General features: G+C 40.1%; 1 protein-coding gene across 3 annotated transcripts in view; it reads left to right on the forward strand.

Annotated features, from left to right (window-relative positions):
• Positions 1 to 15,561, forward strand: part of PLXDC2 (plexin domain containing 2) — a 402,203-nt gene that overhangs the window by 183,293 nt on the left and 203,349 nt on the right. For all 3 annotated transcript variants that reach the window (XM_074946054.1, XM_074946055.1, XM_074946056.1), the window contains exon 2: positions 3,624 to 3,835. In XM_074946054.1, coding sequence (XP_074802155.1) covers positions 3,624 to 3,835 — 212 coding nt within the window. The remainder of the gene's footprint in view (positions 1 to 3,623; positions 3,836 to 15,561) is intronic.

A 15,561-nucleotide genomic window follows, 5' to 3' on the forward strand; every position in this document is an offset into this window, starting at 1 on the left:
ATTTTTGACACAGTGTAATTATGGGTGGGTGGGTGTACTTACCCCTGCTTTTCTCTCCAGGAGTCTGTTATCAAATATGGATGCTTACAAATATAGTAACTTGGTATTTTCAGTCATACTGTCACTGATTTGTATTGCAGGCACTAAACACATCTTTGATTGAATCTGTTGTGTTTGTCATATTTGTCAGCACTGTGTGACCTGAGGCCCTATTATCCCTTAACATTTTGATGAGCTTCTCTAAGGTGAAGCAGGTAGGGTAGCTTTGAATGGATTTGTGACTGGCAGTTGATAAAGCTTTCTGAGGGAATGGGTCAGTTCAGCTACTGAGCGGTCCCTCTGTCTCTGGCAGCTGATTGCTAGATAAAACAAGGATATCTGAAGCAGTTTATTGAAAAGTGTTTTAGGCTTTTCAGAAAACACAGTGCCTAAAAGAAACACAGTGACTAAAAGAAAGCAATGGGATTAGTTGGTTTCTGGAGATGACTAAGGCCTGAGACTATTTATTCTGCTTTAAGAATGGTCATTAAAGGTCAGATTCTTTCAGGAGCTGATCACCTTCCGCTCACTCTGCTCTGTAAGGAGTGATGGCTGGTAGATCCATCCTCATCCCCAATTTCCTTACATGCAAAAATACAGGGATTCCTTATTACTCATTTAACCTTTTGAATGCTAGTTTTCTGTTCACTTCCTCTAACGTGTCAGCAGGAAGATTACCTATTACCTATTAGGGCTTTGGAAATGCCATTTTGCTTGAGTCGCTGCAAGGGAAAAAAGTGATAGAAACTATTTGACTAGTTATTTATTTTTCAGCATCTGAAAATTCTTTCCTCACCTTTATCTCTACTGTACATCTTCCCTTGATGACCCTTATGGATCCTGCCCCTTTAATCAGATGGAGGGTCACTACTGAGTATTCAGAGACCTTTTGTCTCCCTGGGAGGCTGGATACACTGCTCTCACAGCACTCCCACCTTCATGTTCCATGGGGGACGATACTGGGGATAAGGGTCAAATTTGATCCGCTGCATGGCAATGCAGAGTACTGAAACTGTTGCTTCTGATGGTGTGTAGAGATAAAATATGACCCAAGTGTTTGGGACTGTGATTCTCCTACTCCTATATCCTGCCTCTTGATCCTCATGAATCCTACCATCATATCAGATATTTCAGAGGAATATGAAAAAACACCCCACATTGCACTCGGTCAATTATGCAATGCCATGCAAATACAAATATTATGTAACCAAGCCAAATGTTGGCTCCAGTTCTGCAAAGCCTTACTTGGCTGAGTCATCCTTATTCATAAAATAAAGGTTTTGCAGCATTGGGCAAATATTTTGTTTCTTTGTAGTGTTAATATGATAGTGACAATGTCTAATGGATTAAGCATGTGATTGGGAATCAGAAATTCCTGAGTTCTAGTCCAGCTTCTCTATGGGCATGGGTTGTGCCTTAATTTATGTTTGTAAAGTACCATGTAATTTTACACCACTATTACATTATATTTTAATAAATCATAAAGCTTCTTTGCCAGTTCTTCCATCCAGAAAATGGGGATAATGTTACTTACCTACCACACATTGGTTTTCTAAAGATTAATTACTTAATATCAATACAGGCCTTTGAAGACATACAGCAAAATATCAATGCTAAGTATTGCTATATAAATTAAATACAGTTATTGTGAATTAACAAATGCATTTTTTTATTGTCTGTTGAGTTAAGCAAAGTGGAAATTGCTCAAGAGTTTTTGATGGTGGTGTTTTTGTTCACAGCAAGAGAATAAGTTTACTTGTAAAGCCCAAAAGGACGGGGATAAAACACATGTCATGAGACTACATATTTGTGCTAAGGGCATTGTCAATCTCCGTAAACTTCACACAACATTAGCATTCATCACTAGTCACACAGTAAGCAATATTTGTTTTCTATGCTGAAACAGATATTATGGGGAAGTCTGCTGTCTTTAATATTTACAGTAACTCCTCACTTAACGTTGTAGTTATGTTCCTGAAAAATGCGACTTTAAGCGAAATGACGTTAAGCGAATCCAATTTTCCCATAAGAATTAATGTAAATGGGGGGGGGGGGGTTAGGTTCCAGGAAAATATTTTCACCAGACTTTATTATATATATACACACATAGTATAAGTTTTAAACAAACAGTTTAATATTGTACTCCGCAATGATGATTGTGAAGCTTGGTTGAGGTGGTGAAGTCAGAGGGTGGAAGAGGGTGGGATATTTCCCAGGGAATGTTTTACTACTAAATGATGAACTAAAATAGCTGAGCCCTCAAGGGTTAATACATTTTTGTTAATGTAGCCTCATACACTACAAGGCAGCACAAATGGAGGGAGGGGAGACAGCATGGCAGACAGAGACTCTCACCTGTGTGTGTGAGAGAGAGAGATGTGCATTGCCCCTTTAAGTATGCTGACCCCACTCTAAGTACATTGCCTTTTTAAGTAGATCGGCAAGTTGAGACAGCCTCTGCTGTCAGCAAGCTCCCTCTGTCCTGAGCCCTGCCGTGTCTCCCCCCACTCTATGGAGATGGGGTAAGTGGGAGGCAGGAGCAGGAGGGAGGGGGACACCCTGACATTAGCTCCGCTCTCCCCCCACCCTTGTACAGCAAGTAGGAGGCTCCCGGGAGCAGCTCCAAGGCAGAGGGCAGGAGCAGCACATGGCAGTGGGGGGAGGGACAGCTGAACTGCCCGGACATTGACAGCCTGCTGGACGGCTGCTGCACAGGGAACTTAGGGGAGCAGGGAGCTGATAGGGGGGCTGCCGGTCCACCCTGGTTCCAAGCCCCCACCAGCTGGCTGCAACGGGCTGCTCTTCCTGCAAGCCGTGGACAAAGCAGGCGGCTGCCAAACGACGTTATAAGGGAGCATTGCGCAACTTTAAACGAGCATGTTCCCTAATTGATCAGCAATGAAACAATGTTAACCGGGATGACTTTACATGAGGAGTTACTGTTTAAAATTGCCACCCATCACCATAGCATCTGAATGCCTTCCACATAAAATCAGCAGCAATAGTGAAGTCCTTAGTGGACATGAATGTCTGGTTCCTCTTCCCCTTTGGGGATAAAACTCTGCCTGGGGTATTTTTTTTATTGGGTGGTTGGTTGTGTTTGTTTCAGATTTTTGGTTTGGTTTGAGGAGAGATGGTACTTGGGTAGATGGAGGTGTCAACATGGAGAATGTCAATCTCTCTGTCATGGAAAGGCTTTTCTTAAACCATGAAATAGACAGGGATGAAAACAACAGTGCTCTGTAGAATTTAGTAAGGATCTACAAAAATCGCTCAAATCTTTTGAATTTGATAAAATTATATTCTTTCTGTAGATTTTTAAAAATCATTTTATAGCATTCATTCAGATATATAGTACAGTATTAAATTAAACAGGATGGTTTAAAGAACGTATAGAAAGATTATCAACTTTTATTTGATTTTATAAGACTCTTACGTAAGAAATAATCAGACCTTATAATTATTAGCACTATTACTTTTATGATCAATAAAACAAAGTGATTGGCTGTGATAGCTGCTTGGATCCCAACTGATAAATAACCATCTGTCCCCTACATTATTATTATTTTTCTTTTGTCAAACAGGTGTGTTTTATGAAGTTGTTCAGAGCTCCCCTCGAGTGGAGGAAAACGTACAAGTGGATTCGCATCTATACAGTCACAGGTGGAAAAGGCACTCAGAGTCTCTCAAATCAGTCGATACTAACAGAGCCAGCATGGGGCAGGATTCCTCAGAACCTGGGGCCTTCACAGACCTACTACTTGACGAGGGACATGACAACACCACACAGATTGAGGTAGAGATTCGTTCCACGTTCGAAGTTTATTTAGTTTGTGAACTACACTGTTAGTGGTGGCATGAATCAAAGTTCCAGAACCCTACAAAATGTTTTTAAAAGCTAAGAGAGGAGTTCAGTGCATTTAAACTTTGATGACTGAGGCTAGCCTAATGGCCTCACAGTTTATGTAACATGTTATCATGTGGGCTCCAGTTTCTGTTCTCCAGTTGCTAGGCTTGGAGAGTCTGGGAGGGAGTGACACTTGTGACTCTTGGGGAAAGAGGTGGTTTCTCCCATTGTACTGGTCATTTCAAGATGGAGGCTGTCGGTCTCCTTGCCGTACAAGACAGGGGAGGCTTTTTGGCATCATTAGGAGTTCTTGCTGGAGGTCCTGAAAAGGAAAAGAGAATAGTTTATAAAAAGGAAGCAACTTATTATTAATTATTTGTATTACTGTTGTACCTAGGAGTCCTAGTCATGGACCAGGACCCCATTGTGGTAGGTGCTGTACATACACAGAACAAAAAGATAGTCCCTGCCCTAAAGAGCTTAGAATCTAAGTATAAAACAAAAGAAAACAGATGGACACAGAGACCCTGATGGGGGATTATGAGGAAATAATGAGACAATATCGGTTGGCATGATAGGTCTCAGTGCACCAGCAACCTAATTGTCAATTGGCAAAGGAGAGTTTTAAGGAGGGTTTTGAAGGAAGATAATTAGATAGCGTTGTGGATGCTTAGAGGATATTTTTTACAAGCAGTGAGGGGCAGCATGAAAGAAAGCATGAAGGTCACCCTTCATAAAAGCCTTGGTAAAATCCTTAGTTTTGTGCCATATCCTCTGGTCTTTTGGTGACTCAGAACCTGGGTGTGGAAGGGGTAAGTACCCAAGAAAATTGGCAAGTAGTTGGGGAAATACCAAGTTAGACATGGAGATGAGCAGCCCCCCCTCCATTCAATCCCAAACCTTCCCACAAAGGTACCCTCCCAAAACATTAATATGTGGAGCCTTGCATGGGAAATGCTGGGACATACTTTCTCACATTTAGGACTTGATTCATAGCACATTGAAGTCAATGGAAAGATTCCCCGTTGACCTCAGTAGACTATGGATCCTTAGAGCTGTGACTGTTGTGTGAATGTGTGAATATTAGAATATAAACTTAAACTTTGATTATTTGCTCAGGAGCCTGAAGGGACATATTTTCCTCTCATTCACAGCTTTGTAAATCTAGATGAACTCTATTGACATCAGTGGAGTTACTCCCATATTACACCCGTATAACTGAGAGCAGAATTTGACGCTCAGTATTTTTGAGATTCTTCTCTCTGATTGGTTGGTGACAAGTAACTGAATATTTTCTGGAGTTGAGCTATTTTTCTGTGGAAATCCACTATCTGATTAGATTTTGTGTTTATAGATGGACAGTAAGTAAAGACTTCAGTGCTGATTGACTTGATGTTTTAAAAACAGTAATTACTTGTTGTTTGCTTAAATGATGAAAAGTACTCTATATTCTTGAAGCAGAATACATTTTGGAATAAATAATTATTTAATCTAAATCCTATACAATTCTACTCTCTATATTTTGCTTCCAGAACAACAGTACCATTTAAATCTTAATTCTAGGAGAACTTATTCTTGAATGAACAAAACAACTTTCAGTTTTTGTGGCAAATCTATTTTAATTGTATTATTTATTGTTCTTATTATTTAATAATTATTTTGGCTAAAGAACAACAAATACAAGGAACACAAAGCCATCTGTGGAGTCAGTAGTGTTTCAGTCAAAAATGATAAGGCTTTTCTGGGTGGGAGGCAAAGGGAGATTGTTTTTGGCTTTTCAGTTTTACAGTTTTCAGAGTGCTAATTGCATCTTCTATTTGCATTAACGTGGAAGTTACTGGCTGGTAAATGATACTCTTGACCTGTGTGTTGATTTATGAGTTGTTTATTGCCTCCTGTACTCCCATCTGGGCACATCTGTAACTAGTCAGTCAGGCAGGACACAGATCTTGCTTCTGATTATTTGGTTGATAAAGTAAGACACGCAGCTATAAATATATTCATATGGCTGAACTTTTCATGGCTTATCTCTAGGGGGTAATGCAGTGTTGCCTTGCTTCTCTGTTCTGCTGATGTTCTAAGATTTTATAATCTGAACTGGCTGTAATTCCAGGAATGACAGTAAAATGTGGCGGTGTGCGGGTTAGAAGAGAATACTTGCAAGCAGATGTGGGTAGTGGTGATATTTTCTCACATGCATCTTCCCTAAATATGTTTAGATTGATGAGAGCAAAGTGCACTGACAGTGTGTACTAACAAGTTTCACTAACAGTAACCTACTTTGTTAAATTCAGGTGCAGTACCCTTTCATATTGCTCCTTTTCTAAAGGCTTCACCGCAGGGTAAAATAACTGAATTGTGGCTCTGAACTGTATTGGATTCCATTATAAATTTTCATTATAACACACACCCACCTTACAAAATCCTTGGTGCCCAGCTTCATAGACTAGGAGCAGCGTATAACGAATATTCAAAGTGTAGATAGCCGTATGTAGCAAATCCCTCTCCTGAACCTTTGGAGATCAGCAGCAGCTCTGGAAAGACATACTGATTTTTTTTAGTCACCCTTCTTCCCGGTGTATTGTAATTCTTGAAGAAAATCCACAAACTGATGGTCATCTCTTATTCATATTTAATGACAATAAAGCATTACAAAACTCATTCACAACAGATATTGTTTGTCTAAATTATGTTATACTCTTTCATTGTAAATATCAAAGATGCTTTGATATACACCCTAAGGATGATATATAGTCTCTCCCCACAGCTTCCTTTACCATGATGAGCCCTGTTTCAAACCAACTGTAAAACAAACACAGAACAAGAAGAAAGAAATATGAAATATGTGTCTTGTTTTGTAAAAAGCCATAAATTTGATTTCCTAAGTGTAGTATCAAATTTGACCTTTCTTATGGAAAAAAATTCCTAGAGACAAATTCAGCCTGGGGTAAGTGGGTGTAGTTCCACTGATTTTTCCTAGTATTTTATAGTACTATAATAACAACTTTTCACTTATATATTTTCATCAGAGAACAGCCAAATGTTTTAGAAGCTATCAACTAAACCTCACAACGCTCCTCTGCCCCACAGTCTGTCATAAGTCAAGAAGGGTTAATCTTGTTGGTTATACGGATTGAAGGCCTCCAAGTGCTGGTGGGGTGATTCAGTTTCTTCTAAGTCAGGGCCAAGCCAATGACCTCAGTGCTGGACCAGTCTGAGATGATTAGATGTGCTGTACTGCTGCAGGTGCAGTCTCTCCAATGAAACATAAGTCTGAGGTCCCAAGCATCATTCAGGATCCTTCAACATTTGTGGCAAGCGTGGGAATGTTTACTCTCTTCCTGGCCAGAATTCCCTTTCTGCCTACTGGGGCTGGATTCAAAAAAGCACTTCAGCACTTGTTTAAACTAAAACACATGCTCAAGTGCTTTCCTATATATGGATATTTTCTTGAACTGGGTCCTTAGGAAGGTGGACCCTGTTGAAGAGAGAGAGCTTCAGAGCCTGATGGATTCACCCATTTAATTTTTGGTAGGGCCAGATTAAGACATAGATTGTATTGGCCTAGAGCACCTGCTGCTGGAGTCACATGATTACATCATAATCTTATCTTTCATTTTAAAAAGCAGTAAATGTTTAGCCCTTATTGTTTCAAAAAACAAAAAACACGCACACACCTTGAAAATGTGAACTGAGAGTGACCAGCACAGCAATATGTGTCTGAGCTTGCAGACAGCCTGCAGCAATAGCTCTGAGTGGTGTGAACTTTCCCAGGCATCTCTGTAGAGTGCTAACTCCACAGCTCTGGGGGGGCCCTCCCAACACCATCCCCACAGAAGACTTGTGTGTAGCAGGAAGATAAGACTACGGTGTGCCCCGCTCACCTACCTAATCAGTTTCACCCCTTCTGATGGGTTAGGTCCTAGGGGGTGGGGTTCCCCTACCTCACAGATGGGGGGGGGAGAACTCTTACTGACATCCCTACTGCTCCCAAAGGCAGGGAAAAAGGCTGGTGCCAGTCCAGTGTGGGAGAGGGAGAGGCCATCCAAAGCTTCTGCCTACCATTCTGGTAGGGTAGGAGAGGGTGATCCACCAGCCACCACCACTCCAAGTGAAGCTAGAGCCCTGTGTGTGCCTAGGGTACTGGATTGCCTTCATTACCAGGCAATAACCACAATTTCTAGAAGTGTAGGTCTGGAAAGGACCTCAAGAGGTCATCTAGTTCATCCGTCCAGCACGTCCCTTGGCCCACGCCGCTTCCCGCAGACCCCATTGGCCTGGAATGGCGAACCGCGGCCTGTGGGAGTTGCGATCAGCTGAACCTGCGGACGCTGCAGGTAAACAAACCGTCCCGGCCCCCCAGCAGATTTTCCTGATGGGCCACGTGCCAAAGGTTGCTGGTCCCTGCTTTAGCCTATATATTCCAAGATAATCCAACTAAGATTTAACTGGGTTTGCATGTTTAAGTTACAGTCATTAAGTTATCTAGTTCTCCTTGAAAACTGTTGGCTTTTCAGGTAGTTTGAGTTAATCTCCTAAAAGTAGATTTCTTTCAAAGAGTTATTTGAGGATTTTAATCCCATGAAGCCCATTAAAGTCATGCTAGTCTGGTGGCTAACACCCTACACAACTCTTTAACAATGTTTTCCTCAAAGTAAAGATGGAGGACACTAATATTATATACTCCTTAGCTTTAATAGCGTTTGATATGGAGGAAGATATTACCAATATATATTGCAGCCCATTTCTCTGCATTAGGTAAGGTTACACCACTTTTTAGTAACTACTTTCTAAACCTTGAGAATATCTTGGTTTTTTAAAATTATTTCATGGCAATTGCAGTCTGTATTTTCCCATTTATAATCCCATGTGTTTAAAGTAGATATTTTGTAATGATGATTAATATTTATCAGTTTTAGGATGCAGTACACTGTTAAAAGTGCTTAGCATTAGCCTAACTCTGTTCCCATTGAGATCAATACTAAAGGCACCTGCTCAAGTACCTTACTGAATCAGGGTGACTATGTCTGCAAAGCCCCTTGTACATTATACAAAATACCATATTAATAACAATAATAATTATTATTATTAGGTGAGGTGTAAATGATGTACAGGACGCTCTGTGGGCCCTCTGCATATGGGTGAATCTCAGCCTACGTTGCTAGTTTTGTTTCTCTGTCCCAAGTCCTGTTTACTGCACAGAACGGTAGATCAGCTCCTGGTGCACCATTTGCCAGAGGTCACTAGTAATCTGATTGGCCTCTTACTTCACCATCTTTGAGACCTGCAGGTTGTCTTGACTCAGTGAGGACAAGGCTGGTGGGTTTTTGCTGGAATAGGGACTTTGCACTTGTTGTTTTGTGTTTTCTCCTGGAGTTGTTCCCTAGCAAAACATTTTTCTCCTTAACTCCAGTCACTCATGAAAGTGAATGTCTGATTCTCGCTGGCAAAAACAACAACAGGACCTGAATGCATCTGATGAAGTGAGCTGTAGCTCACGAAAGCTTATGCTCAAATAAATTTGTTAGTCTCTAAGGTGCCACAAGTCCTCCTTTTCTTTTTGCGAATACAGACTAACACGGCTGCTACTCTGAAACAGGACCTAAGTTTTTCAATTGTTGGGATTTGAGAGTGATTGCTCTCCACTACTGACTGACAGCATCTTCAGCAAAAAAGGCTTCAATGTACACGCTCTTTTGTTCTTACTTCAAATCTGAGCTATGAAACAAAAATAATGATTACAACTAAATTGCACGGAGGTTGATGAATGAATAAGGCATTACTGGAATTAATAAATCATTGCTGGAATTATTCCATAATAGTATTACAGAAAAACTTGTCCATGCTTAATTATAAAAGTCCTTGCCTCACTAGCAAAGACTAAACAATGTCATGGTCACATATTGGCTGTTTGGCCAGTTCTTTTTTTTTTCCCCCCCTTTCACAGTGCTTTGCTCACCAATTGTGTCTGAAGGATTTTGAAATAAAAAACAGTATAGCAGATGTTGTGAACTTTAAAAAGTTCTCTCTTTTGCAAGCAGTTTGGAAGCATGTACTGTAGCCAAGAAAAAGAACCTTCTTTATCACATAATTTTGCTGAACCCATCTTCTAGTCTCTTCATTCATCCTGAGTTCTGACTGAGGGGATTTTAAAAACTATTGTCCATTCTGTGATCTTATAGCTTCTAAATTAACATAGATGAATTCAATCTATATATGTAGAGCTGTCTTTCAGTTTGTGGGGGTTTTATTTACATTTTGATGGTTTTATTTTAAATTGCATTCTCAGTATCTTGCTTTCCTACTTATATGGCCCTTTTCAGTGTAATAACTGAGTTCCATAGGCAATGTTTTCACTTGCAGACTCTAAGTAATAAAATCAGAGCTGTTATTAGTCTGCATCACGAGTTAGAGGTGGGATTTTTCCCTTGTGATGGACAATTATGTTTTAAAATATGGATTATAAAATATCAGGCAGAATAATGTAAACATAATTTTAGAGTTTTGGAAACGTGTGAAAAGTTAAACAAAAATTTGTTAGAATTTGACTCATTTTGGGTGTGATTGGGAAAGGAGCTGATTTTTCCAACTGCATAGATTTATTGATGGAACAAGTTGATACTTTAAAAGAATCCTCTAGGGCCGCATGTGCTGTAATTTATAGTCTCTAAGAGCCAAGAGAAAACTCTTTTTTATGAAACCTTCGTGAAGGAAAAACTCTCAAGAAATAAAGAAACAACTCCAACTGAATCTTCAGTACATGTTTTCATATGCTATTTCATTCTGGGGTTTGGAGACAGGAGAGAGAATTTCACATCTACACTGCTTGTCCTGGGTATAAACCTGTTGAATGCCATGAGTCAAGCAGAGGACATCCTTCACTTCAGAATTGTTGATGAGGCATTCAACCTTTATTGCAGGGATGGCCAACCTGAGCCTGAGAAGGAGCCAGAATTTACCAATGTACATTGCCAAAGAGCCACAGTAATACGTTAGCAACCCCCGATTAGCTCCCCCCATCCCCTACTCCCAGTGCCTCCCACCCACCGGCAGCCCCGCCGATCAGGGCCTCCCCCTCCTTCCCTGCACCTCCTGATCAGCTGTTTCGTGGTGTGCAGGAGGCTCGGGGGGTTGGGGGAGGAGCAAGGGCACGGCAGGCTCAGGGAGGGGGCGGAAAGGAGTGGAGTGGGGGCAAGGCCCGTGGCAGAGCCAGGAGTTGAGCAGTGAGCACCCCCCGGCACATTGGATAGTTGGTGCCTGTAGCTCCAGCCCTGGAGTCGTTGTTTATACCAGGAGCCGCATATTAATTTCTGAAGAGTCACCTGTGGCTCCGGGCCACAGGCTGGCCACCCCTGCTTTATTGGTCTTCATCATAGGTTCCTCTTCCGACTGATGACCGGATGGAAGCAGAATGGATTTAAAAAAAAAAATCAGTGAAATGGGGTATGGTGTTGTGTAGAGGGGAAAAGAGCTGTATGGTATGTAACCATGGCATTGTGTAGTCACCAGCAGCACTGCCCTCAGTCACAACCCAGTAAAAGGCAGCACCGCTTGCGAGGGTGGGATGCGCTCGGGGTTGAGGAACAGTTGCTGAGCTGAACATAGCATACTACCCTTGAAAACAGTCACAACTTAGAATGCTGTATATCCCCTGTGTTACTGTTGCTGTGAGTAACTAAACTCCCTCCAGAGTGAACAGCAGTAAGATCCTTCCAGCCATGCTGTCAGTACTGGGAGAGGGACTAAGGTGAAGCCTGCACTTATACCCTGTGTCTATGGAGCGGAGTTTTTACATTGCAAAGGGATAAGAGCCAGAGACTCCCATGAATTCCACTAGGGTTTTTGCTGTTACTATTGATTTTATGTGGAAGGTGCTCAAATACTGTGGGATGAGCCATTAGATATACATATTTGGTTAAAAATTTGTAACTGCTGATATAGTACGTATGAAAACACAATCTCTATAAGTAAAGGATCCATCCAGGAGGTGCAAGACCCTCTCTTGTGGTTTGCAAATCACTTATCTGAATTTCTTATGGACTTCTGATGCACAGCCCATACTCTTCTGTACTCATTTTCACAGTCCTGCACTGTAAATATCCCCATCAGACTTCCACAGACTGCAGCAGGGCTCAAACTAGACTGAACCCGTTTAAAACTTGTTTTACAATTGGTTGGCCATTGAAGATGACTCAAATCATGTTTTAAAGCATTTTAGATAACATTCTAATTTAGGTTGGGCTAGTCCGTTTCACGTGGAATCATATTTAAACCTAATTTCTTTGAGCAGTTCAGCAAATGTGCATTGCACCTTCTGTAGATGGGGCTTAAAAGTTTTCCAGTCTCTCTGAACTCATATTGCTCTATCCAGATCTGAGGTTTAGCTTGCAGCCAAGTGAAATATTGAAAAGTGATACAGAAATGTAAAATATTATCAAGAAAACTCAGACGTAGGTTCTATTACATTCTGAATGATTTCACCTTGGTCCTCACTTCTGCAGGTCATTATCAGCAGCATATTAAATTAAATCTGATCTAACACCATTGTATCAATCCCATGTCTTTTCAATGAAGAGAAGCTTGTAACAGAGCATATAAGTGTATAAGCTAAGCAGGTACTAGAAGAGAGATCTCTTCAGAATGTTGATTATATGCTTTAAACTATTGGGGTGTATCTTTTGCTTTGCCTGGGAACTTATTGTTCAGCAAATACTAGCATGGTAATTGTCATTGTCAAGTATGATATGATGCTGTGGGGGATAAAATTTGATCCTGAATGGTTAAATCATTTACTAACTGAAGGGAAAGATCCTAGAGAGTCTCTAACTAAATTTGTAATATTCTGTTTAGAAAATTACTTTGTTATTGAGGTGCTATTTCAAAGTGTTTTCATTCAAGCTTTTCAAAAATTTATTCCAGAAAATTACCTTGACACTGGACGAAGAATGTAATTTACTCTGTGCATAATCAAATCTCCTTTGTTCAGACAGAGACAAGGAAACAAATGGTCCTGGCATCCTTGCTACGTGGTTAAGAGAAGTATTTGAAATGTTTTCAAAAGAAGCTGCTTTTTCAGATGATAATCACAAGCGAATAGTAATTTATTGTAATTGACATTCTTTCCAGTACTCCATTGATTTCATTGTTGTTGTTGTTGTGTGTGTGCTGGTTATAAAGAAGTGCCAGAAAGTGAACTGGTCTAGAAGGAGTGTATTTCAGCTATAAAACACCCTACCCCTTTACCCCTATCCTACTAAATCAAAGCAAATAGTATGTCAGCCTGGACTGGAATCAGAATCTGGGACAGTCATTAGTTTATGCACTTTTGTTCCACTTTTAGTTCAGCTGAGTTTTCCACCAGTGATGTGGACCCATATATCATTGTCCTGTTTTCTTCCTGGCTTGCTGTTGCAAAATGGTAAACTAGACAAAAGCATCATATATCTTTTAAAATTGAATTTATTCATTGCTTACTTAGATCAAGTTAATCCTGATACATGTGCTGGGTAGGAGGTCTCGATACCTTGTTTAGGTGGAGTGAGTTCATTATAGCAAGTCCTGCGAGAGCTACTGTTGCAAAGGGTCCATCAACAATTCCATTATTCTCATTCTAAAATCAGGGGTTGATACCACCACTACTAATTCAATCACAGCTGAAAATGACAATGGCTGGGCCTGATGGTGAATCTTAAAATAATAATAACAACAACAATTAGGGCTGTCTATTAATCGCAGTTAACTCATGCGATTAACAAAAAACAAAAAAAAATTAATCACGATTAATCACAATGTTAAATAGAATACCAATTGAAATTTATTAAATATTTTTGGAAGTTTTTCTATGTTTTCAAATATATTTCTATTACAACACAGAATACAAAAAGTATAGTGCTCACTTTATATTATTTTTATTACAAATATTTGCACTGTAAAACATGATAAACAAAAATAGTAATTTTCAATTCACCTCATTCAAGTACTGTAGTACAATCTCTTTATTGTGCAAGTGAAACTTACAAATGTAGATTTTTTTTTTTGTTACATAACAGCACTCAAAAACAGAACAATGTAAAACTTGAGAGACTACAAGTCCACTCAGTCCTACTTTTTGTTCAGCCAATTGCTAAGACAAACAAGTTTGCTTGTTTGCTGCCTGCTTCTTATTTATAATGTCACCTGAAAGTGAGAACAGGCATTCGCATGGCACTTTTGTAGCCAGAGTTGCAAGGTATTTATATGCCAGATATGCTAAACATTTGTATGCCCCTTCATGCTTCAGCCACCATTCCAGAAGATATGCTCCCATGTAGATGATGCTCGTTAAAAAAATAATGAATTAAATTACTGACTGAACTCCTTGGGGGAGAATTGTATGTCCCCTGCTCTGTGTTACCTGCATTCTGCCATATATTTCATGTTATAGCAATCATGGATGATGACCCAGCACATGTTCATTTTAAGAACACTTTCACAACAGATTTGACAAAACACAAAGAAGGCACCAATGTGAGATTTATAAAAATAGCTACAGCACTCAACCCATGGTTTAAGAATCTGAAGTGCCATCCAAAATCTGAGAGGGACGAGGTGTGGAGCATGCTTTCAGAAGTCTTAAAAGAGCAACACTGCTATGCGGAAACTACAGAACCCGAACCACCAAAAAAGAAAATCAACCTTCTGCTGGTGACATCTGACTCAGATAATGAAAATGAACATGCGTCGGTCCACTCTGCTTTGGATCATTATCGAGCAGAACCCGTCATCAGCATGGAAGCATGTGCTCTGGAATGGTGATTGAAGCACGAAGGGACATATGAATCTTTAGTGCATCTGGCCCGTAAATATCTTGCGACGCTAGCTACAGCAGTGCCATGTGAACACCTGTTCTCACTTTCAGGTGACATTGTAAACAAGAAGTGGGCAGCATCATCTCCTGCAAATAGTAACCAAACTTGCTTTGTCTGAGCGATTGGCTGAATTAGGACTGAGTGAACATGTAGACTCTAAAGTTTTACATTGTTTTGTTTTGAATGCAGTTATTTTTTGTACATAATTCTACATTTGTAAGTTCAACTTTAATGATAAAGAGATTGCACTACAGTACTTGTATTAGGTGAATTGAAAAATACTATTTCTTTTGTTTTTTATCGTGCAAATATTTGTAATCAAAAATATAAAGTGAGCACTGTACACTTTGTATTCTGTGTTGTAATTGAAATAAATATATTTGAAAACAGAGAAAATATCTAAAAATATTTAAATAAATCATATTCTATTATTGTTTAACAGTGCGATTAATTGCAATTAACTTTTTAATCGTGACAGCTCTAAAAACAACCCTAATATGAAAAACAAATTATTTTTTTAGAAGCTCACCAAAGCAAGGAAATTCCTAGTTGTCATCAACAGTCCTCAGGGTGCCTAGGCATTTCAGCACACAGGAAACTTAATTTAACATGCTGATGCTAGGATCTTCTAAGGTAGCATACTCACCTACTCACCACCTGTAGCTCCTCCTTGTGTCAGGGTGAGATTCAGCAAGCGGTCCTTGTCCAGTGCCTCCTGGTGGTAGGAGAACCCAGACCCACCTTTTACTCTGGGTTCCAGTCCACGGACCCTGTATTACACAGTTAGGTCTGCCTCTTTTGTTGTGCTGCTGTTTCCCTCGGCTGCTT

This window comes from Natator depressus, chromosome 2 (assembly GCF_965152275.1).
Source record: "Natator depressus isolate rNatDep1 chromosome 2, rNatDep2.hap1, whole genome shotgun sequence".
Taxonomy (NCBI): domain Eukaryota; kingdom Metazoa; phylum Chordata; order Testudines; family Cheloniidae; genus Natator; species Natator depressus.